Raw genomic sequence first — 26,871 nt, 5'->3', positions numbered from 1 at the left:
TTTTCTTTAAGAGCCAGTTGATTTTTAAGTCTTTCTACTAAGTTTTTCATAGTCACAGTTGGTGCTCTGTTATTACTGTCTTTTAAAGCATTTATTTCTTCATTCAATATCTCAATTTCTTTCTTTTGTTCACCTACTATACGTTTATATTCATCAATATCTAAATCTTTCTTTTCTTCTACTTCTTTATGTACTAATGTTGTTCTGAAATAAATATAATAAAATCTGCAGAAAAATGGAATTAACTAGATCAAACTGACTTCCAACTGAAGAGAGTTTCAGTTTTAAGAGAAAGTTCCATGTGGGCTCAAAGTTTCAGTCATGGTCAAACAAAATCAGGAAAGGTCATAAACTTTAGTTAGGGTCAGACAATCTCTATAAGGGTCAGACAGTTTTAGTCATGGTGAATTTCAGCTAAGAACAGACAGTTTCAGACAAGATCTGGTAGTCTCAGTCAAGGCCCAAGAGTCTCAGCCAAGGTCTGGTAGTCTCTGCCAAGCTCTGGTACACTCAGCCAAGGTCTGGTAGTCTCAGACAATGCCAGATAGTCTCAGCCTATCAACAAGGCTAAGTCAAGGTCTGATAGTCTAAGCCACAGTCAAACAGTCTTAGACAAGGTCTGGTAGTCTCAGACAAGGGCTGGAAGTCTCAGCCAATGTCAAACAGTCTCTGCAAAGGTCAACAACTCTTAGACAAGGTCAGGTAGTCTTAGTCAAGATATGGTAGTCTCAGCCAAGGTCAGGTAGTCTCAGCAAAGATCAAGAACTCTTAGACAAGGTCAGGCAGTCTTAGTCAAGATATGGTAGTCTCAGCCATGGTCAGGTAGTCTCAGCCAAGGTCAGGTAGTCTCAGTCAAGGTCAGGTAGTCTCAGTCAAGATATGTTGTTCTCAGCCAGTGTCAGCTAGTCTCAGCCATGGTCAAATAGTCTCAGCCAAGGTCAGGTAGTCTCAGTCAAGGTTTGGTGGTCTCAGCTGAGGTCAGACAGTTAGCAAAGGTCAGGTGGTAAGAAGCTTGACACTGAGACTTAATACAAACCTTTCTTTTTCAGTAATATGTATTTTTTCAGTTTGATTCAGTTTCGCTTTTAATTGATTTAATTCAGCATCCTTCTGTCGTAGTTTCTCTGTTAAAGCTAATATAGCATTCTCTGATTGAGCTGCTAAATCTTCTAGTTCATTTACTCTCTGCATCTATAAATAGAACAGTAAAAGGCTGAGTATATATCAATTTATTATCATTAATCGTGATTCTTCATTTTACAAACATATATGCTGCATCGTTATTGGCTCTCAAATTCTATTCATAAAAAACACCTTTTCATATTACAAACCAACAAACCTGTCTGTCTGTAACACCTCTAGTTGTAAGCTGTTTATTCATCAATTCTTGGGCAGCTTCCTTAAACTTAGTAAAAGCATCATCTGTTCTAAGATGTATTTTTGCTTGCATTGATTTCAATTCCTCTTCATGTTGTTTATTCATTTCCTGCATATCATCTCTAGCTTGTCCTAATAATTCTTGATATTTAACTATAGTTTCTTCTTTCTGCTGGATTCTTTGCTATGGTAATAAAAATATATTATGCATTTTAGTGTTTTTGACATTTGTGATATTCATAAAACAATTCTGAATCACACATAGTAATGTACATCATTTAAAATCAGATATACTTTTAAGCATATCCATTATCAAGGGACCATTCAGAGCATAATATAAGTCAGTTCTGTACAGTTTCAATTAAGATATACTTTAACTTAAAACAACAGATTTCTCCTGGATTGTTCCTGATGTGCACAAAAATTTCTGTCCTTGCATAAACATGCATTATTTCCATGTTACAATAGTGACATCAGAAATGGTTGTGAAAATACACAGTACTTTTGAGTGAAAGACCATCTTTTCATAACAGAAAATCATTTTTACCATGTTAAAATTCCATCTATAACCCATCATATTTACCTTAAGACTATTGATAGTAGATTGAGCTATCTTTAAGGCTTGAGTTTCCTCAAAATCTGCTGTTCTAGCTTGTGAATGTAAGGCTGATTCTGCTGTTTTAGCTGTAGCTTTCAGTATAATCTCATCTCTTTCAGCTGTAGCAGGCATTCTCAATCTTAATTCTGATATCAGTTTATCTCTCTGTATTACTGTGTGTTCTGCTGTACGTAGATTCTTCTCCAGTTCTGCTACTCTCTATATTACAAAAATAATTTTTAGCATTAAATCTAATAGTCATTTCAGCTCATTCTAATTACCTGTTTAATACTTAAGATTCAGTCTGTGTATCTAATATAACTTCAACATATAGTAGTTATAGCCTGTTCTAATTACCTGTTTTAATACTTTAGATTCAGCCTGTGTATCTAATATAACTTCAACATATAGTAGTTATTGCCTGTTCTAATTACCTATTTTAATACTTTAGATTCAGCCTGTGTATCTAATATAACTTTAACATATAGTAGTTATTGCCTGTTCTAATTACCTGTTTTAATACTTTAGATTCAGCCTGTGTATCTAATATAACTTTAACATATAGTAGTTATTGCCTGTTCTAATTACCTGTTTTAATACTTTAGATTCAGCCTGTGTATCTAATATAACTTCAACATATAGTAGTTATAGCCTGTTCTAATTACCTGTTTTAATACTTTAGATTCAGCCTGTGTATCTAATATAACTTTAACATATAGTAGTTATTGCCTGTTCTAATTACCTGTTTTAATACTTTAGATTCAGCCTGTGTATCTAATATAACTTCAACATATAGTAGTTATAGCCTGTTCTAATTACCTGTTTTAATACTTTAGATTCAGCCTGTGTATCTAATATAACTTTAACATTAGACCTAATAGTAGTTATAGCCTGTTCTAATTGGTTTGCAACTGGTAATTTAGCATCTGGTAGATTTCCTAAGGCTTCCTCAAACTGAAAGAAAATTAAAACTTTGAATATAGGTATATTTAAAACTATAATTATAACTATATTCCAACTAAATTTAAAGGTATCATTTCAACCGGAGACATCCAGTATATTAAGCTACAATCTAAATGATACATTAAACAAAGTGAAGAATTACCTGAGAGGCAGCTCCAGCTATCTGTGAAGCATTACGTTCCATCTGTGTTATATTCCTTTCTAATTCTACTTCACGTTGTTCCCAGATTAACTGTCTTTCTTCATAATCCTACGACAAATTATTTCAATTGATTAATATTATACAAAGAGAGTAAGTATCTCAATCTAAATATCTCAAAAATATTACTCTTTGGACTCTCCAAAAGGCATGCCAAAACTATTCCTAGAATGAAATCTAGTGTTGATGAAAGCATTTCTAACGTAGGGGAGATTAGGGTTTTCAGAATTTTGTTTCAAATGATACAATACAAGATTCAGAAGTCTTTCAGCATACAGAATTGGTAGAAAAAAACTGAGATATAATCCTACCTTCATTAATCGTACATTCTCAGCCTCTAAATCAGTAATAGTCACTTCATGTGATTTTATCAGATCTTCTAGATAACGAATCTAAAAGGAAAACATTTATTAAATATCTGAGCCAAATAAATAATAAAATCAATAATAAAGCCATCTTATTATACAGTTATATAGTTAAAACATAAGATGTATAAAGCCTTAAGAATTTTTACATTCATGAAAATTCAAACATCAGAGGATTTTCAAATTTATTTGAAATTGCCAAAAATTGTGGTCTATTTAGGTAAATAACTAATGAGACATTCATAAATAGGGCTAAATGCTCAATTACACTTACTTGTCCACTTAGTTTAGTTGTCTGTCGTTTTAGTTTTAATTCTTCTAATCTAATAGCATCCATTTTACCATGCCATTCCTTAACTTTAGCAGCACCATGACCATCTTTTAGTGTAGATATTAATTCTTGTAATGATTCATGTTGTAAAGTAAGAGCTGCTATCTTATCTTCCATATCTTCACGTTGTTTATTAACCTAGAAATATGGTTTCTTGTTAAGATCATTAACAAAAATTCAAAGTCTCCATACTATATAAAGCATTGTATTGCACTACACATTGTTTGATATACCATATATCTGATGAACAAGTAACCTGAATAATAAATCTTGATACTTACATTTCTCAGTTCTACCTCTAGTTTACTCTTATCATTCATTAAGTTAGACATTAATTTAGAGAATCTCTCTTGTTTAGATAATGGTACGGCACCAGCAAACTGTATTCTTAAATCCTAGAAAATCAAGGAAAAACCTATTCACCATGTGATACAGAAAAGCTATATAACTATCATTAAAAAATGTTTGATTTGAAATATATAAAAAAGAAGAGCTCATTGAAGTTTAAATTGTATTACTATACACATATTTGGGTGAATAAAGATGGGTAATGAAGTGTACATAAATGGAAAATCTAATAAGATATGTGCATTGTGTTTTTAAAAAAAAAAAATACAAACTTGTAGTTCACAAGTTGGGACAATTACAACAGAATTCAATACAGATGACAGAATTAATATTCTACCTGTAAGCTACGTTTTAAATATTTAGTTTTATTTTGAGCTTCATTTCTGTTATGATAAATAGTTTTATCTTTCTCATCTACTTTCTGTTCTAAACGTAATAAGTGGGCTTCATTTTTATTGATCTTCTTTTTTGCCTCTTCCCATTTCTTAACAGCTGTACCTTCACTGACTTGTAACTGGACTATATGCCGATGTAATTTACCTAACAAAATTAAATCTCATAGAAACATCACATTTTTAAAACACCTTATTCCACTTTTATAAGAACTTCATACATAGAGGTTCAACTTAACTTTCTCTGATATTTTTTGCTTGTATTTCCTAACCTTCTATTTACCACTTTTTTTTATTTTAATTTGTTTTTCATGATTAAACAACTTGGATCAGAGGAATATCTCAGTTCATAAGGAGTTGTAGTACAGGCTACAGGCCCTGAGGTGCCATGTCACAGCCAGTTGTATGTTATTAATTAAACAGTTTCAGATCAATAAAATACCTATAATGGTCTTTTCATCACTCTGCATCTGGAAATCTAATAACTGTTGTCTTAATGAAGTCATTTCTTTCTCTCGTGATATATTCTGCATTTCTAATGTTTTAACCTGTGATCCTGCTACTTCTGATATTTCTTTTAATTTTGAGATTTCTTGTTGTAAGATAACTACTGTTTCTTCAAATTGATCGATCTTCTTTCTATCAGCATCACTTACTGATTTCAATACACTGTCTATAATAATAAAAATATTTATTCTTTTGGATTGAACGAGGAAAAGGCCTATTGTAATATCGTGTTCACATTAACAAAACCAACCTAGTAATTGGTCAGTTGTAATCACAAGACATCATGAATATGCATTATCACAGTAAATAGTGGAGAATATAACGATTAACTTACTGGCTAATTCATCTCTTAAATCTCTTTCTATCTTCTGCATCTCTAGATTCATCTTAGTTGTCTACAACAATAAATAATATTATCGCATAGTATTGTTATTAAGACACAATCTTCATTCAGGTCTTTCATTTCAAACAAGAATTTGTCAGGCAACCACATCTCTCCAACTTATTTCTATCCTACTTTTGATAGAATTACATAAACCTGCTGTGATTGTGAATTGAGAAAATGCAAAGAACTTTTAATTTCTACTGTTTTTCATAAACTTTCGTATGTAGTTAACTCAACAAAGCTGAAAAACTTACATCAGCAAATTTATCTTCTAAAGTCTTGTTTCTATTTTCTAGATCATGTAATATAGATTTCTGTTGTTCATACATTCTCACAGCATGTTCGGCTCTCTGTCGTTCATTTAATTCCTTCATTTCTAACATTGTTATTTTCTTTGATATAGAGATAATATCAGCATCTGTAACATGTACTTCTTTTCCATCTGTCACTCCTGAAGTGAAAATCATAGAATTTAAAAAAACCTCTCTTCAAAAACTATTGCATATTTCCACAATGTTCCAATATAAATGAAAATCTTGCATTCATACAACATGATTTTCAAACCAGTCGATAACCATAATTTCATACTGGTATATCAATATTTAAACAAACAATACAAACCTCTCCTATGAAGTTCCTCCATAGCTGCTTCTAGAGCATGAAGTTTTTCTTTCTCTATAGCCATGGTGTTCTTAATTTCTTCATTAGTTTCTGTTAGTCTTTGTACTTCATTCTAAAAAAATGAAATTCAAATTCTTTATTAATGAACTAAAACTATTTACAGACAGAGTCTAAGCTAATACATGTATTGAGTAGCAATCAAATGGATAAATGTTCAGGCCTGTAGATCAAAGAAACTTCCCTCACAGAAACTCCTAGATTTTGACTACATTCTAGTAGAGATTATTTCAAAATTTTAAGAGGTTTCAGCTATTTCCAATATTTTCTTTGGCTAATAGAGAACAGAGGATGGTTTAGTATGAATGATAAGTGGTACTTTATGTAAGAATTCATCATCAATAAGTAAGTTGATATTCCAGTTATATTTACCTCTAAACCAATAACAGCTTCAGCTTTATTAACTAATGTATTGCCCTTCTCTAACATATCTCTGTATTTTTCTGTTATTTCATGATATTGTTTATTAACTTTATCTAAATCACTAGAAGGTACAGAATCATCTAAAGCCTTCTGTAGTCCACTGATTTTAAATGTTGCCATATCCTATAATAATAAAGTATACTACATATATCAAGATATTTCAATGCCATGTAGTGTGGAATGGGGCAAATTCTTACAAGGTTCTTATTATATCTGGATATGGTACATTACGTAGTAGAAATATTTGTTACCTTATATCTTTGTAGATATCCCATCCTTTCCTGTACAGCTGTTTCCATATGAGCCATATCTTTATTCAGATTAGCTATATTCTGTAAAATGAGCAAATTAAAGTTAAACAAAATCCTCCAAACAAGATAAGTTATATGTGACAACTGTGAGTTTGAATGAAATAGTTCATTATTCTTGAGATATGCAAAATGTAGTGCTTTGTTGTGTTGTTGCCATTTTTGATATCACTTAGGTCACTGATTTAGAAATCCTAATTACTTTGGTGATTTTAATACCTTTCTGAGTGGTTTAGTATATTACTTACTATACGACTCTGTTACATCTTCATGGAATGTGAGCATTATTTTTTTTACTAAGGTGAAAGGAATTTGATAAACAAGAAACTAACCTTTCGTAAAGTAGATTCTGTTTCCTCCATGATAGTATATCTTCTAGTTAAAGCTTTTTCATTAACACGTAGTACAGTTATCTTTCTTGTTAATTCTGCTACACGTCTTCTAACTTCAACATCATCTTGTCCTAGTGTATCTATTAATCTCTGAATAAAATAAAAAATGGTTTTTAATTAGTCTATAATTAAATGGTTAAGTGCAAATATTAACTTCAAAAACACAAGAAGACAGCTTCCATTGATTTTTATTGCAGTAAAGAGACAATAAATCTTATTGACCTCATCTAATGCTTGATAGATAACATGATTACAATTGAAAAGATGTATGCAAAAGTTATACATATAGACTTTCTATATCAGAACAGACAAAGTTTGTGTTTTGCTTGTGAAAAATTCTTACATCAAATTCTTGTAATCTAACTTGATCATCTTCTCTCATTCCTTCTAATTTCTTCTGTTGTTCTTTTACTTTATTCATTTCTTCTTCAAATTCCTGATGAAGAAAAATCAAATTAAACCAATAACTTTCAGTACAAACATCCACCTTCAAAAATGGAGTTTGGGTATCATTTTTAATATTTTGAAAAATGGTCTGACTATTGTTTGGACATTTCTACTCGTTAATACAACTTACCTTTTTCTCAGTCAGATAATCTTGATAAACTAAACCTTGTTGATGTCTCATTACAGCAAATTTTCTTTTATAATTTTCTAGAGATGACTCCATTTTCTTGACATTTTCATCTTTTATACTATTCTCCTGTTACGGTAATAATAAAAGCACTTTAAATATCAATATCTATTTAGATATATTTACAACATGTTTCTGACAAAATCCATTAACTCGGCTGTCCATCTAATGTGGCCCATCCAAGTTCGTAGATTCAAATTTGAATACTGCTTTTACATAGAAAACAACAAGCAAGGGCATTAAGACATAAATGATATAAAGAAAGAGAAACAGTTTTGATATGTATTCTTATGTTTAGAAGTGATTGAATCCACTAACCTGTAATGTAACTACAAGATGTTCATTAAGACTAGCTATTATTTCTGTACTAGTTATAGCCATACCCTCTGGTAATGGCATGGCATGAAACATCCCTGGTCCAACACCTGATTCTTGTAGAGCTACATGATCTTTCTCCAATTTCTCAATCTCAAATAAACAATTTGTAAATAATAAATATCATTTTTTCTGAATAAGAAGTGAAAGACATGGGATTCCAGTAAATATTTTGTCCATTGTATATATGTGCAGATCAGAAGACAAAATTCGTTTGGATGACTGCCTAGTACTTAGAAAAAAAAGATGTCTACAACAAACCTAATTAAGAGTTTCTATTGTTCATGAACATAAACAATATTTAAAACATAATCAAGTTTGGTCTTGAGTTCATTATTACTTCAATTATTCAAAATAAAGTGAAGTGAACTTTTCATGTTTATGTTTTGAATTGTTCCCCCTACTAAGACATTTCTGTACTATACCTTACTAAAAGCTTTATCTCTCTCTAAAGCATTTTTCGTAGTCTCAACTCTACTTTCTCTCAATTCATTTCTTAATTCTTCATTTCTACCTCTCATTATATCAAACTGTTCTTTCATATAGGATGATGTATCATGACCACTGATAACTTTCTTAGCTTCTAATGCCTGTAATATCAAACCACATTTACAGTCAATATAACTTTATTTCTAGAGAAATCTTGGAGAAAACTTCATTAAAAAAATTGCAAATGATATAAAAACCACAATAGAAATACTGTCACACGTATTCTTTGTTGTTTAGGTGAAATTAAATGGAGCTAAAGGATAAATGAAGATGAGTACTTTCATGCAGAAGCCCTTATTTGCTAATTTCATGTTCTAACTGTTGAGGAAACACATTGAGCCTTAATTTTTTTCAGATCTGAATGATAAAACAGTCCCCCCAACTGATCCTATCATCAGTACTATAGAATATTATTATAATACTCACAGCCAACATTCTATCAACAGCTGGTAAATGCATGGCAGAACTGTCCACTTTACCATCTGAAAATATATAAACAATGTTATAAACTAAGACATTAGATATTAATATTTCATCATTAAGAAATTCTATGCTGAGGGGTGACAAATCCTTAACCTTTAGTAAGAATGTATATAATTCCTCCACAGAGCCTAGAGTATCTGATAGATCTGATCTGACAGAACTAATCGGAATAACAGTAGAACTGACCTCACCTCATTTGCATCTGACCTACTCTTACCTTTAACTTTTTCTTTTAAAACTTGTAGCACTTCTTTAACACTGTCTTGTAAATGTTGATTTTCTAGTTGTAATTGGTTAGTTTTAGCTCGTAGTTCAGCGTTTTGGTGTTGATATTGTTCTATATCATCTTGATTTCGTTTATATTCATTCTTATATTCATGACTCTATAAGTTGATAAATAAAAACAAACAGACATCATATTGAGCATATGCCACTCCAGAGCATAGCAAGCCCCAGTTCTTAATTAGAAATCATTATTTATAAAAATCTAATTCTAACATTAATTTATGATATTGACAAGAAACTTTTTAGTGAACCATTGACTCTTTATCAAAATGACATTAAATAATGACTTAATCAAGGCAGAAGACAGCCTGGCTAATTAACAAATATTGACCAGTCTTTAATTTGTAATAAGATATTTCTTAAATATAGACACAATGGCGGAGCCCTCGCCCCCTCTCAAACGTAAACCTGGCTCTGCTTCTGTATAGGCAATGTTTCTTGGATCAAAGTTGAGAGGACATTCTTTCTACACACCCAATTTCACCCTGCAACTGGGTGTGTGAAAGCAGTATCCCTTTTGATAGTACAAATGCATACTTACTCTTATAACTTTCTCTTCCTGAGCAACTTCACGTTTAATAATAGTGGCCACAGATTCTGTTTTATTATGATGTTTATGTTTTAAATCTTCAGTATATTCTTGTACAGCTATCATATCTTCTGCTGTTAATCCTAAAGCTACAGCTCTACAAATAAACAACCATAAATCAACAATTTATCCCTTTTAAATGAGTTTTAATTTACCTGATTATAAGAGTTTCCCCCAATAAAACTGGTCATCTGAATTTTCAGTAGATTTGAATGGAACTCTATAAATCTAAATCAATGTATACAACTAACTATTAATTCTGACCTCTGTCCAGTTTGCTGTGCTAATTTCCTGATCTTTTTCTTCAAGTCTATTCTCTCATCTTCTAATCTTTCAATCTACAAATTAACAAAAATATCAATCAGCTAAAAAGTAGGACTATTACTCTGCCTCACCTGACTGGAGATCAATAATTTTTTTAAGTATGGAGGTCAAAAACATCTGTGTCAAATTTTCACAGTACACATAAATTAAAATTAATTTGTGCATCAAAATGGGAGAAAAACTATACTTATTTTTAAAGTCAAATAAAAAAGCACAAAACTACAAAAACAATAAAATATTCAATATGGTTAGATAAATAAGTTTCTTACTTCTCTTTGTAAAATAAAATTCAAAGCTTTTTCCTCTTCTTTTCTGATAGCTTTATTTTTTCTAAATTCAGTTAGATCTAGATGTTCTTTCGGATCCATGCCTAACTTATATCTTAATTCTTCATTTTCATCTAATACATCATTAATCTTCATTTCAGCTTGATTAATATGGCGAGTTAATTCTTCTATTTGTCTATAAATAAGAACTTTTGATCTACAGAAACCACCAATTTTTTTCAGATTTTGTGTATCCTGATGGTCTTCAATGTGAATTTACACTGTATGCAATGGATCTTACTTTCCTGCAGCTTGCTATGAGTTGTTATGTACATTTTTTCCTCAAAACGGTCCGAGCTGACATAAAACATTTTACGATATGTTTTAGAGATTAGATTTCTGCCATGGAAAGGACTCTTCTCAGAAGTGCTTGGATTAGTATCTAGGGAAAAGTGCAGGCAGAAAAACCAAGTTTAACAACTTTTGGTATTCAGTAAAGGAAACTGACCTGTCTCTGATTTTAACCTGTGTTTTACATTCTTTAATCTCTGCTACAGCTTCCTGTAAACCATATTCTCCCTGAAATATATTAAAAGTATTCCTAATATTGTTAAATGAAGCAAGAGGAAATACATATATCAATGGAGTGTAAAGTGTAGGGTATTCATTTGAAGATGCAAGTTGAAGAACCAAATAGACAGACAGGGTCACAGTTACAAACACAAAAAAAAACTAAATCTAACTTTGGTCTAGAATCATGTATCAAACCTATTTCTATGTTGGCAAATTTTGACAACCTTAACTTAAACTTAATGTGAAATTTTTACAAAAATCTTGTGATGTAGCATGCTTAAGAATACATTATTAAAGAAATTATATTGTGAAAGTACTAATAATTAGAAAAATTTGACAAGACAGGTACTCACAGCTTCATATTGTCTCATTCTTTCTAAAACTTCTGATAATTCTTGATCTTTAACTCGAGCATCTTCATCTGCTCTTTTAGCTTCATTTTCAAAATTCTTCATTGTTTCTCGTTTATCTTTTACCTCAGTTTGTAATTCTCTGAGTTTAGCAGCATATCTACTTTCATTACCTTTTCCTCCTATTTTAATGATTAACATAAGATTTAAATCAATTACACACATTTCATGTAATTTTCAGCATAATATACATGAAGCCTATAGCTATATTGGAATTAAAACATTGTAAAATACAAACCTCTATTTAATTCGTTGCGTAAATCATCTATAATTATAGCATTAGATTCCATATCTAATACATACTGACTTATTTTCTCTGTTAATTCTTCTATTTGTTTATCTTTATCTTTAGTTGCCTGTTGAGATAAATATCAAAATAAAAATTAGTATGAAACAATCTACTTTTTTTTTAGTTAGGGGCAAATGAAATCATACATGACAGACATGAAATAACCTTGCTTGCAAGCAATGTCTTATTACCAAATCCAGATGATTGTTATATATTCAGATCATTATGCCTTTAACTCAAGTATGATTATCATATATGAGGGAGTTTAAAGACCCAATGCTCTTTAAACCGTGTTTGTACATCAGACAACAAAGACATATCTTAGGTAGAGAATGTATCCCATGGCTTCTATAACTAGACCTTACCTGAGAGAGAGCTGCTACCGAAGCTTTATCTGTATCCATATTAGCTGCTATTAGTTGTTCTCGTAACTTAAATACTTGTTCTCTTAATTCACCAATAGATTGATCTTTATCAGATAAAATACCCTATAATATATTCAAAATAATTCACCAAAATCTGGGACTTCACTATTGAAGTGAAAAACAGATTGAATGTATTGGTTATATTTTGGTTGTTAAAGGAAAAATTTTCTCCTGTTAAATAGAATGAATGGCAAAGACTTCCCTGGAGATCACTAAGAAAATTTGTATCAATAATTTGATCAATAAATGAATGCAATTTTTTCACAAAGGTTCATTGTAGCAAATGTTAATATTAACTACATAAACTGACATATATTGTAGATAATCTGTTGCTTCTTTCTCATTTATCTACACTGGACTAGGAAAACATAATTCCCCTTGTTCTAGACCTAAATGCTACAAAAATATCGCTGTAAAAAATCAAAAAGATTTATACCTTCCATTCTTCTACTTTATTATTAACAGCTATCATAATAGCATCATCAGATTCTGATTTAGACTGTACTTTTTCTTTGAAATCTTCAATCTAAATTTCAAACAGAAGATATAAGAAATTACAACTTTTATTTATCTTTTAGTATGTATAATTTCAATCAATTCTTTTAGCAGCATGTGAGCAGACCACATTTGTTTTAGCATTAATGTAACTTAAATCTATTAAATTGGAATGTTTTTGTAGTTACATAACAGATTCAAGTTTATTAAACATTTTTGCTAATGGCACAACCTGCAATTGAACGCATAAGAAAGTCTGCTATTCTTCACTGCAAATTTGTCAAGTGCTTTTAATTTTTCTAAGTTTTGTTTCAGTCAGCCGATTACACATTAAAAACTTGAATTGGAAAAAACCAATACAAATTTACAGTAGAAAATTACTAGTAATATACCTCAGCCTTAAGAACTTCATTTTCTTGTCTTAGTTTATCAGTTACTTCATCACTCTGTTGTAGTACATTCTGAAATTAAATGATAGTGGTTAAAAGCTGACACTTACGGATGCATTGGTTGTGGCATCAGAATATTTCTTCCCTTGAGGAACCTAGTTGCCTAGCAGACAAGAATTTAACTCACTAGCAAATGACCAATATGAGAGGGTAGTATTGCATTTATAAAAGTCAAAAGTTGTTAACCCCTTCACGGAGATATTTGTAACGCCAGGTATAGGCAAGGATAGGGATTGAAAGCTGACTCAGGGCCAGCTCTCTGAAGTATGACCGTATAACAATATCTCTTCTTTGAGCTAGTTAACTTTTAAAAAATGTGTTCACCTTTATTTTCTGATAATCTTCAGCAGTTTTAAACATCTGTTCATTAGCTTCAGTTAAATTAGCTTCTAATTCTTCACATCTTTTCTGTAGTATCTCATTGTTATCTGTTAGATTCTATAATAACATTGATAAGTTTATAGCAACCATTATCATAAATTGGTTTCCTTTCTGACATTGCTTTTTTTGACTATCTTACATTTTCCAAATTTTTAATTAGAGAAATAAGTCAAATCTACAGAAGTACATATACGTGATGAAATAAGCTTACCTGTAGCTCTTCCATAACATCACTTAATTCACGATTCTTTTTAGCCATTTTTTCTCGAATATCTTGATCATCACCTCGCCTAGCTACCAGGTTTTCACGTTGAGCTTGTAACTGCATCATATAGTCACTAATATCTTGTCTATATTGATCATTCTACAAAATATAGTCATCAGTGTGTATTACTACATATATAAGTAGGGTAAGAAATATTATAACAGAACCTGAAACATGTTGTTAGGGCTATACCATATAGTTATCAAAAAAGCAGCATTCACCCAACAAATCAGACAGAAGACATGGCTGTCAATATTGCCAAAATAATCTTAAATGTCTAGATGGCACATATAATAATGATTCAATAAAAAATTCAAAATTAAATCTCTATTTTGATTCAAAATTAGCAATTAATTTAGGCAATTAAGTCTGGTCGAGACATTTCTAGGCAGATTCAGACATTAGGGGCTATTCCACCACTCCAAGAAAAGAGATAGATGTTGCATCAGTAAAAAAACATATACTCACATCTTTCCTAAGTCTACTCAATTCATCCTCTAGTTCATTTATTTTTTCACTATACTGTAACAGATAGAAGTTTTATTTATATACTGTAATGATCTATACCTTATTGGGCATTTAAGGAAAAAAGCAACATATGTTTTTTATCATTTTCCAATTGTATAATTTACAAAGGCAGTCTAACTCACTAAGCAACTGTGAAACTCAATAGGCCACTTCCCAACTCACTATGTCTCTGCTGAACATTACAATAAATTCATAACAAAAGGGTAAACTTACTTTTTCAGCTGCTCTCTTTTCATTACTTAGATCTCTCTGTAAATCGCGAGATTCATCATGTAACTGTTGATTCTGTTCCTCTAAATCACGAATCTGATCACGTAGATATCTGGTGTCTCTAGCTGTAGAAGCACCAGGACCTCCTGTATCACCTGGTCCGTATTTCTAAAATCATAGAAGAAATATCGAAATTAGAAGGAAAGGTTTCCAAAGAAATCATAATTATCTTGATAAAAGAAATTAAACCAAAAAAAAAATTCTTGGATATATTTTGCTATAAAAAAGTAGCAGAAACACTTTCATGTTTGGATATGGGAAGATAAACAGATAAAAGTCATTTGAATTATTGTGAAAGATGGGAAAAAGTGTGCATCACTATTCAGAATGAAAATAATGACAACAAGTTTGTCTACAAAAAGCATCAGTAATATTATGTATATGAGAATGTTAATATTAGTCTAACTTTCTAAAGTGATATATATAGTTTAAATCGGGCTGTATCAAAAGCCGTATTTAATACACACATTACCTTTAATTCATCAATTTCTTTATTCAACTTAGTGATCTTTCCTTTTAACTCATTTTCTAAAATAAACATACATTTCTATATTTTTGCAACTATAAATCATACAGATCTAAAAGCCATGCATGTCCATCTAAACAAAAGGGTAGTCTAATGCAACATGTTTATAATGCTGACCAAGAATAATTAAAACATTTAATAAATGAACCATCAAGATTTATAAATAAAAAATTTATCTCCAAACCTTTCTTTTCAGATTTGATTGCTTCTTTCTCAGCTTCTGTCATTGCCTCCTCAGATTCTTGATATTTCGATACCATAACTTCTTTTGTGACATTAAATAATTTCTTTAATTTGGTAGGATCAGTCTCTGAACCAATATCACCCTAAAATACACAAAAATAAGTAAACCATATTGAAAGAGTTGTTTCAACATCTCATTACTTTGAAACTCATCACATTTTTGCTGTGAAAAAATCCACATAACAGATCTTAAATCAAACATCATTAAGCAACATATTATAAAGGAATGACAAAAAATGGCTCAATATTGAAATACCACAGCAACATTTAATTAATGAATTGCTACATACTGTATTCCTGAGTGGTTCAATTGATTATCTCAAATTTTTAAAAATTGAACTTACATCTTTCAGCATATCATACAGATTTTCTACATCATCTGCATCAAGACTAGACGGTTCAACCGTCATAATCTTGTCCCATGCCAATGGCGGCATTTTGGCAGTTATGTCTTACAACCACTTATCTGAAAGATTACAACATAGTCATTTTTAATTTTATTCATACCCTAAATTTAAACATTAACGTGCAAATATCACATTATCTTCTCATCAAATAAAAAAAAAATCCTGATTATAACAAATTGTATGTTGTGTTAATATCTAGTGTACGGTATCTAATAATCTTATATTAATAATCTCATTTTTCCATGAGTTAAAAGAAGCTAGTAACTTCGGAACATGTAATCTGGCGACTATTCTTTTTGACTGTATGTATATTTTGTGTAGAATTCTTGAAAAAAAATGAATGAAGTTTTACATCCCACTTTCTGCACTGTTTATTTGACTGCTAAATAAGGTGTCAAGAGTAAGACCAAAGGCCTAAAGTGTTGAATGTGGAAAATTTTGCCAGGACAGTGACATTGACCTATCATTCCAAGGAATGCTTAATATGCACAGCCTGTAGCACACACAGCATCAGATAATTGTCCAATCTCAATGTTCTTAGCTTTTTCTGTCACTGTCACGCCAGTGTCATTCATTCATTGTCATCTGCATTCCAGAACAGAATTTTGAAGAGTGTCATAGCAAATGTATTTTTCATTCATTCACTAAGCCTTGAACAATTTATTCAGATGTGTCATTGTCGTTGTCACTGTCAGTTGGCCCTGGTAATGTCACAATATATCAGGCAAAATAACACAAAACATGTTTGATCATGAACAAAAAACATAAACCATGGCTATCGACCCAGTCAATTTACAACAGGATTCAAAACGTGTCACAAAGGATGTAAATAGATTATACTGCAACGGCGAAGTAAAACTAAAAAATCTTTTACCTAAAAAACCATTAGCAGTCACTGATTTTGAAAGTTGTTTATTTTTTACCTCGGAATGTCCGCCATTTTCAAACATTCGGTAACCATTTAGTATCTTAAAATGAAACGCAACAATCTCATGTGAAGATCTTCATAAAATGGCATCAATATATTTTCATTTAACCTCCATGTTTACGAAAATAATATGATCATTATTATTGATAACATAATTTTGAAAAATTAACAAAACTATATTGATTAAAATAATATTTCGTTTTGGAATCATGAAAATATTTTTTTTTAGTAAGATTAGTTCGAAATAAAGAGACATCATTATAAATCCATCCATCTGATCTGACCAACACCATAGAACACTCCGTATAAATTATGTTCCATGCCAGCACCAACTAACTGGATTTGGAAACTATTCAATTTATGTAAGCAGGGCCGAGAAAATTTATTCATTTATTCAATCAAACCACGACGGTTAGTCCTTTCCTTAGAGCATAGAACTGTATACTGTATTAGTATTTACCATTTCGGATTATGTTTACCCTGTTCAAGTCAATACAACGTTGGACGATGTGACATTTGGTCGATTTGACTATTTGATGTTTTTTCCGGTTGTCAAAATGTCAGATAAGAAAACGATCTGGATTAAAATTCACAGGCTTTATCTAACAGGTAAAGTTTAAGTATAGATTTATTTCGTTTCTGAATGCTAGTCCAAAACTGGGCCCTTACCTACCTTTAATAAGAATGCAGTCATCTATTATGATCTAAATATTTGCTTTAAAGCTCTTGTATAATAATAGCAGTCAGTGTAGGTGACACTTATACTGACAGTGTCACTTTCAACATTGCCATTGTTAGGCTACTGTAAATTTAAAAAAAGGAAAAATACAGTGACAGGCTACTATGCTGTATTAAGTAAAATGACACAGGATCATCACATCTAGCTTTTGTAGGCTTAAGCTATTTTTTGTAGAAAATGGTCCTGGTGGAAGTGAAATAAATAAAATAGAGATTAATGAAGATGAAAGTAGTAATGATATCAGAAATAAAATAATATCTACATTTGTACTTGATAATAGTCTAATTCTAAAGGTAAGCAAATTTTCTTTTTATGAGAATAGGAATATCAGCCTCAAAATCATACTGATAGTCTTAGAATGTCTTTATGTTGATAAAAATATAACGATGAGCACATGTTATGTCTTCAAAATTTGTTTTTTCAGAGGACAATTTTCAGTCAAAATTAATTATTTTTTTAGGTTGAAATTTCTAAAAGAGAAGTGTGTTTCTTTTTATTGTGAACTTACAAAAGATTATTTTTTTTATCAAAGCAAAGACATTCTAAGACTATCAGTACTATTTTGAGGCTGATATTCCAATATATTGAAAAAATTCAAAACACTTTTCAACTTTCATAGACAATATTTTTATTCTAAATATAAGTAGCAGTCATATTTAATTTCAAATTCATTCATTCAAACATTTTTGGTTAATAGTTTAAAGATATATGCCTAGGTAGTTCATGTCATAGTGGCAAGTTGAATCTTGTTATTTGTTATATTTTTTTTTTCAGGTTAGAAATGAAAGAAATTCCATGGTACCAATAAATAAAAGATTACAAGCCAATTCACATCAAAGGTAAAAATAAAATTGTAAATTTTTAGTCCCTGTTGTGTTGTGGAGTTGTTGCTCCTGTCATGTGGGAAAGAAAATCTGATTTTCAATGGACCCTATAGTTCAAGTCTTCATTAAGCTGTCCAAAACTACAATCAAATAACCCACAGAGTACCTTTTATGAAACAAAATATCTAGAACTGTATTTTAATCAGATTTGTCCAAAACCTCTTCTTTTTTTTATCTTTTAGTCCTTATATATTAGAAGTTGTGAAGAGGCATCAAAGTGGTAAGTTTTTTCAACAAACCATTATTTAGATGATATTATACATAGAAATAAATTTCCATATCAGTGTTGACTGTGTTGATAAAGTTGTAACATTCTTTGAAAGGGCAAATATATTTTTTTTTTGTAGTAAATCCTTTATCAAGATCTGTGAAATTAGATAGTTATAATGAAACAATGAAGTTAAAGTTAATAGATATTATTACTAGAGTAAGTATTAATTTATTATTTTTGAGAAGTAAGAAGCTAAGTAGGTTTCAGTTTATTCCTCTTGTTGATAGACTGATTTTGTTTAAGGACAAGGTTGTACTGAATTTTTTATATGAAGATTTAATCAAATTATTCATTTATAATTAAAAAAAAAATTACATGAAAAACAAAATTTCTTGAAAAACAAAAGGGAGACCTCAGATGAGTGTGATCTTAATATTCATTAAATAATTTAAGCTCATCTTTGAATAATTACTTGCATTAAGTTTTCATCATCTTATACTAATCACTTTAGGCATGGCATTGTTTGTCTTAATTCATCCATTAATTGGTTCACTGAGAAAAGCAGAACAGCTTTATCTTAACTTATGTTTCATATTGTAGATGGAGAAATTAGAAAGTGCTTGTCCAACCTTAAAATCAAAAAGAGAAGATAAAATACATACAGTAAGTGATTTGTTTTATACAGTTTTATAAAACTCATTTTACAGACAAAGGTTTAAAAAAAACCAGTAGCTACTATGCTATCAAAACTAGTGATAATGTGAAATATATAAAACAAATAAAGAAAATCTTCACATATATACAAGAGTTGTTTCCCTTCTTTTGGATGAGAATTTTATGAGTAATTTCATTTCAGTGATTTTCTTCATTCTTTAAAATATTATTCAAATTATTTAACTCAAGTTCCTGCCTAGGTATTGCTGTCTGTCCTTAGACATTTGCTACTGTTTCAAACGTATTTTAACAATATTTTGTTTGCTCATGAAATTATAAATTCTGAATGAGGTTGAAATGCACATTTTCACTCTCGACAGTTTTGTATGTATAGCGTTTGACTTTACCACAATCACATTATGAAGGTGATAGAGGCTAAAGTTATGATGTTACATTGACAAATCTTGGTATTTACATTTGTTGATGATATGACAATAATAAAATATTTTCACAGTTAAAATAGTGCTCAATACATCATTTGTAGATTGAAATAAAAATGTTAAAATAGAGCTTAAAGATTGCAAGATTGCAATATTTCTCTTAATGACGATATAGGTTTTTGTTATTAGTTTCTAGTTATTGCCATTGACAAAATTATTAAAATCGTATTTTATGGAAATATATATTGACATTTTGCATTCACACGGCAGGTGAATACACAAGTGAAAAATAATGTGGTTGTGAAGGAAATTTCCTTGGTTGAATAAGACACGACCTTGTAGTGTCATAATGTTTATTGACTTTTTAAGATTGATTTAGGTTTAAAGTAGTATATAAATAGTTCTCTATTTGACAATTATTGTGTTAAAAACATGTTCAAGGGTATACTTATTCCCTGTGTGCATTTGGATACACCTCATAGTCATCATCACCTTAAATTACACATAAAAATGGTTATGGGATGAAAATTAAATGACACTTTCTTATCTTATTTCCAATATCGAGATCTGGCTTGACATCTTTTTATGGAGACTTAACAAACTGAAATTTCTAGATTTAAACCTCTTAGGTTGAGATCCATATTTTGCAAGAAATTGAACATAATCAGTTAATGTCAAGTGGGGAATATGTAACTCCAGTTGTCAATGTATCAACTAAATCCAGCAATAGATAAGTTGTGTCAGATTATGCCAGTGACAAGTAGCAGTTGAAAACCATAGTGCTTTCAGAGGTTGACCTGCAACCACTTTTGAAGAGTAGTTATAAGACATAGGTAATTTATTTGACTGTTCTGCTTTCATTCATAGTAGTTCCTGGTAGAATTTCTCGCATTGATAATTGTCTTTCCTAGTGAAAAGTATGAAAAGGGTTTTCATCATAAGTGGCAAGATACATGTCAGCAGATTAGTCTACTACTGAGAATAACATCTCAATATAAGCCATGGGTATAAACTTTGTTGATTCTTGGCACAATCTGATTAGAAAATAGAATGAACTATTGAATGGTCAACATGTTGTTAGATTACACGGTATCTTTAATCAGTAAACTGTATGTTTAAAAATAGTAAAGAGGATGTGTTTTGTTGACTGTCTGTTTTTAGACAATATTTATCCTAGTCTCATGTCAATTTGACTCTATATCAATAACAGGTCCGTTTCAGTGTAAATAATACCTGGGTATGTTGGTTTTCAAAGTTTAGGATTGTCTATATCGCCTTAGGATACTTTTAATTTAACAAAACTTTTAGGGCTACAACTTGGAATTGATTTTTTCATCAAAAGGAATTTTTTTTCTGCTCTACTCAATTTCAACTAGATTTGGCATCCAAAAATTGTTAAAAAAAACAAATTATGAGCAAATTTAAAATCCCTCTTGAATTTAGTGAATAAATTTTCTGAAGGGAATATTATGTTTGTTGATATTTCTTGAAATTTGGTAGTGGAAAAACAGATAGTTCTATTTTAAGGGGGCATGTTCACTATCCATGTGATAGTCAAAATCAACAATGACGTGCTTGTAGTTTCAAAGCAGTTCTAATGTACAAATTTGTATTAAATTTTTATTGAGCAAGAAAATTGTATAGCCCATTTACAAGGTTAATTAGCTCATAGTTACCAAAGTATTGTCATAGATTATAATTGTCACTTGTCAAATGATAAAATAATGGCCCATTTATTGTTATCTATGTAAAAAGGGAAGGTCATTTAGAACTTGCATACATAATTTCATGACCTTATCAAAGTGACATTAGTGTTAGATATGTGAGATAATAATAGTCTTATCTATCTATCAAATCTAGTATTCCCATATATAGGTATTAAGAATATGTCAGTCAATAGCTATAGCTAATAATGACAGCTAATGTAAATCTGATGTATTACAAAGGCCTGATGTAAATTAACTTTAGCAGTCCTCATACCAATAGTTTCATTATTTTTCAGAGATTAAACCTATGACATCATTACTCCTCTATTTTGTTATTGCCCATTTTAATATAAAACAAGTTCCCCCAAAAAAGAAAGATACCACAAATTCAAGACTGAATAACTTAACACCTGGCATCATAAAATGTTCATTTAATTTACATTGGTAAAAATCAATAAGAAACAATATAACTGTATTGTAAGAGGGATTCAAAAGAGATATGCTTGTCTCTGTATACATAACTGGTAGTGTAAAATTCTATTGTTACCATTGTAATCTCATTCTGGGTTATTACATTAACACCATTATGACATGAGTTTTTGCAAAAGCCATTTGACTTGAATGGTACAAAGATAAAAAAATGTTTTCTTAATCACTTAAAGGGACAGTTGCACCATTTTGGGGTTGATTTGAGTCTTAAATATATGTAATGAGTTCTAGAAATGTATGAAATCGCATAATTCCTTCAAAAATATCCTAAACTAGGAATTTCTTTTCCTATTGCTATAGATGTCTATGGCAGTGTCACTAACACAGATAGTTCTAGACACAGATGGATTTGAAGGCTCAAATTTGACGGTGAGCTGTGAACACTATTACTATTACACTATTGTAATATTGTATATAAGGATGGTCATGTTTCCATTAAGTTTGCTTCCATGTCTTAATTGATTTGTGATTTTGAAATTTGTCATAAATGATCAAAATAATTGATGTTTATTATGTAATATTTCCAGGAATTAAAAGATATTGATAGAAAATTGAATTTCCTAAATAAAAGACTGTCAGAAGCTGATGATGCCAGGTGGGATGGCATGTTTAATAAAAACCCACTATGGTGACATTGGAGAGTTCAGTGAACAAAATGGCATTTATACATGATGAAACTACAGCATTTTTACATGACTATATTGTTGGATATTATTTCAAATATTATTAAAATTGTTATGTACTTTCTAAAGTATTATACTTGGAAACCCATTCGTTTTCCATTTATACTCTCTGGCTGAAAATATAAAGTTTCAAATATTTTATTTGTTAAATCAATGCATAAATGCGAGTGGAGTTACCCACAGAAAAAATAGGAAGCAAAGCTCTCTATACCTGCATCTGAATAAGAATCAATTTTGAAATTTTCTTTTATATGTTTTAATTTATAACTTAAGTACATTTTATATTAACAATCAGCATTTTTTATTGTAACTTACCACCAGGGATCTTATGTAGAATTAGTGTTCTTTTATAAACTGATAGAATAGATTAGACTATTTATTTAAACTACACATTATATAGATATTATATTTAATAATATAACCTATGATATTTGAGATTATTGTGTTCATGTATTGTTAGATTTATGTGATATTGTAAAGTCTACCGTTATTGTTGTCCTATCTTTTATATTTTATACCTCCAATGTTTAACTTTTTATAGGATTGACCTTCAGGTAAAAAAAATGTCCCAATTGTGTTGTATCTTAAAAAAAAATATATGTCGTGTAACTTGTACAGCTTTGAGGTCAGTTGATTGGTCTTATTCCTAATCATCTTATGCTCAGTAGGGTTTCAAGGAAAAAATTATGTGAGGGGGGCCAAGCACCTAGGGAGGAAACAGGCAATTCTGTCACTATGTAAAATGATAAAAAAATGAAAGTAGCCCTCTTTTCTTCCCCCCTTCCCTCTCATAGAAACTCCACTGCTTATGCTTCATTTCTGTAATTCTACTTTCGTTTAATAAACTCACAAAAATGTTCACACATTTCTCTCAACTGATACCATCATCATGATTTTTGGGAAAAAATAAAACAAAACCATATATCAAATAACATACTCTATCTTTTCTTTCTTTTTCTTGACAGCGGTAATTGTGATGAACAGAATCATCTTATTAAAAGATCTGAAGATTGTGTTTTTATTGTGTTAGTTATATTATTTTAATGTTATATGTGCTGTTATTTATTGGTCAAATTAAATTAGATATTATATTTTACTCCAAAGTCTTTCATTTATTTGTTACAATGGTTAAAAGTTTGAGATTATAATGTAGAAATGGAAATAGTTATATCTTAAGTCATTTCTTAAATAAGCTAGCGTCTGGGCATTAAGGAAAGTGTGACAACAGATAAACCTGTGAGTTATCATACCAAAGAGTCTAATTTTGAAGACAATTGACTTATTTTGCCGACTCAAATCATAAAAATATTATCTTTGAAAATAACCTGACAAGCATGATTTCTCACGTGTGTTTCTGCTAAAGCTTCCTATCGCCAGGTATTTCTGTTGGCATGGTTACCAATTTCTACCACAAGAACAAAAACATAATATTGCATAGGCTACACGATAGTCTTTCGCTAATGAAAATAATGTCTTTCAGCATTTTCTACTTTCTTCAATACTGGACTAAATCTCACCTTCAGTAATAACATGTATTTAGTTCCATGCCCAGAACTATAACTTGTAATGGTGGGGAGGGGTTAAATTAGATGACGTGTTAATAATTACTTTAAGCACCAAAAGGTTGAAAGTATACTTTTAAACATGAATTGTAACTATTTCAGCTGCAGCGGTAAACAATATATTGATCAATATTCAAGAAATACTATCATTAAAGAAACATTCGTCTCCAATCTAACTAAGACCCTCTTTACCTGCAATGGTCTTGGCTCTAGCACATAATTATTTCAATGAAATAAACCCACAAGGGTAAATAAAAAATGCAAACGGGATGTAAGACCATTTGAAAGCTAAGAAAAGATATCTACACTTAATAGCAAAGTTTGAATAAACTTGCGGCGACAAGTAAATTAATATATTTCTGAAACAATTTGAACTTGAAGTAAATATTGTTGGAACAATTGCTACTTATTCGTGTTCCTTTAACTGATGTGCATGATAATTCTTGTTTCCATAACAGAAAATGTATAAAGCCAAAGTTCAATTTTTAAACTTCTTGAAATTCTAACACAAGAAACAAGCTGGCACCTTTCTGTGGTTGAAATGGAACATCCACGTGATATTTACAATACGGTGTATACTAACTACATGGGACTAATGGGACTCCATACTATAGATAAAATAGAGGTATCTGCTGCCAACTGGCATTTAGCTTGTTAAACGTCATGACCATTTTTGGAAACCAGGTAAGAAAGGTAGATAGATAGAGAGGTGCTACTGCCTACATTATAACAGACAGTTCCATTATGAAACTCAATATCGGCCAATAAGCGAAGTGTATAATAAATACCAGGCGAATACCAATTCACCGATCATTGTTTGTAAACACATATTGATACATTATATGTTACCACATCGAGTTCAGACTGATAACAGTATTTGATAATGGATTTTATATCATTAAGTGGTGCTCTCTATCAAAAATTAGTTCAGTAATTAAACGCATCTTGGATGTTTTAATTTGAAGTGCTGTACGTACATAGATAACATGGCCAAGTGATATAGCATTTTCAAGGCCAAAACAACAATATAGTTCAGGTATTCTATTCTCTTGATTTATGCTTAGAATAGAATTAAAGTATAGTTAATCAATTTACACTATTATGAAAAAAAAAACGCCCTTTATACCGCTATAAGAATATCTCTCAATTTTCTGTTAAATGTGTAATGACCTTGAACCAAAAACAGATTCAGATAATATTTACAAATTTCAGTCAGTTATTATGATTATTAATAATAGGAATTCATCTGATTCTTCAAGTTGATTGGATATTTAGGCTAGCAGGATGCATATCCATTTGTTAAATTTGCAGGTAGGTCTAAATTGTATAAGATTTAGTAGAAGGTGAACAATATTGCATCATCGTAACTTTCGTCTATACCGTTTACACCTTTTCTGTAATACATTCTAATTTATATATATAGACTAACTATAGGATTCATCTAAATAAATAATGTTATATACTTGGCCTTTTGTATAGTTGTATTAATATCGTACTCTTTTAGTAGTAAGTCTGAATGAATCGTTGTTTTTGTAAACAGGAAATTGGCACTGGCAAAAAGCATCCAATCTGAGGCCTCAACAGAAAGTCTTTAATAAGCCATAACGTTTACAGTCTTTCTGTCAAGGGCACGGATTGGCTGTATTTGATGGCCTATAATCCAATCAAATCGTTATATTCCATTATAGAAAGGCTCTTATTGCAGTCAAGGTATAAGACGAATTTCGTAATCGCTTGACATTGTGGAGATGGAGGGAGGGCTGTAGCCAACCAATCTTTTTAGGCAGTTCCTGTAAAAAAACATAAACAATTAATAAGAGTAATTAAAGCTTATATCAGTCCGGTGATGCACCACATCAGTAGTAATACCATCTGACATAAATTATTAATTATGCATATTTTGCTTTATGTGCATATTTTGCTATATGTGCATCACCAAACACAGAGGGAATTTCATTTCAATGGGTAGCCTACAGATAATCCGGCAAAGCTCAGAGGTTTGGCCAAGACCCGGAAAGGATCCTTAACTGTGAACCTAAGTTGTAATACTTGTATTTCTTTCTTTCCGTATTCTAATCCTTTTTCTTCCCCAATATTTCAACCAATATATAGCAGAGATTGAATCAAATTATGCATTTCTCTTTATATGACAAAAATAAAATTGCATTGACAGCGAAATAGGCCTATATGGTACCAATTAGTATATTATTATGGACATATTGAGCTAAAGGGATTATTATTATCTGTTAATTTTGAAGGGTAAACACAACCTGGGGGTTTAATCCTATCAGGTCGTGTCAAACAGTGCAGTCTATGAGCCCCGGGGTTTTATTTCTGTCAGAAGATGTACATCAATGATAAATGTCATGATTTCATCAATATAACGATAATCTATAACAGGGTTATATTTGATTACGTCAAATTATCTTTTACAATATCTTTTCTTGATGGTCCACAACATACACCATTTTAATTTTTAATGTTACTTTCATTGTCTGTATAAGAAAATCACAGATCTCAATCCAATTCTATACAGTGAAATAGAATGTCTTGAAACTATTTTCCATGTCTCCGAAACTCCGGAGAGCATAACTCCAGTCACA

The 26,871-nt window shown here is 30.6% G+C and overlaps 1 protein-coding gene across 1 annotated transcript; it reads left to right on the top strand.

The window, feature by feature from the left end:
- Window positions 1-17,457: 17,457 nt before the first annotated feature.
- Window positions 17,458-24,488, top strand: LOTGIDRAFT_154176 (hypothetical protein; the record flags this gene model as incomplete). Its single annotated transcript, XM_009061891.1, has 8 exons — window positions 17,458-17,509; window positions 17,814-17,932; window positions 18,414-18,478; window positions 18,706-18,743; window positions 18,871-18,950; window positions 19,335-19,397; window positions 22,551-22,618; window positions 24,371-24,488. 8 exons carry the CDS (start codon window positions 17,458-17,460, stop codon window positions 24,486-24,488), a joined length of 603 nt encoding a protein of 200 aa, XP_009060139.1.
- Between the last annotated feature and the right edge of the window lie 2,383 nt (window positions 24,489-26,871).

Source organism: Lottia gigantea (assembly GCF_000327385.1).
Source record: "Lottia gigantea unplaced genomic scaffold LOTGIsca_5, whole genome shotgun sequence".
In the NCBI taxonomy this organism is placed as follows: Eukaryota; Metazoa; Mollusca; class Gastropoda; family Lottiidae; genus Lottia; species Lottia gigantea.
Note: the sequence above shows the minus strand (reverse complement) of the source record. Positions and strands in the feature narration are given on the sequence as shown.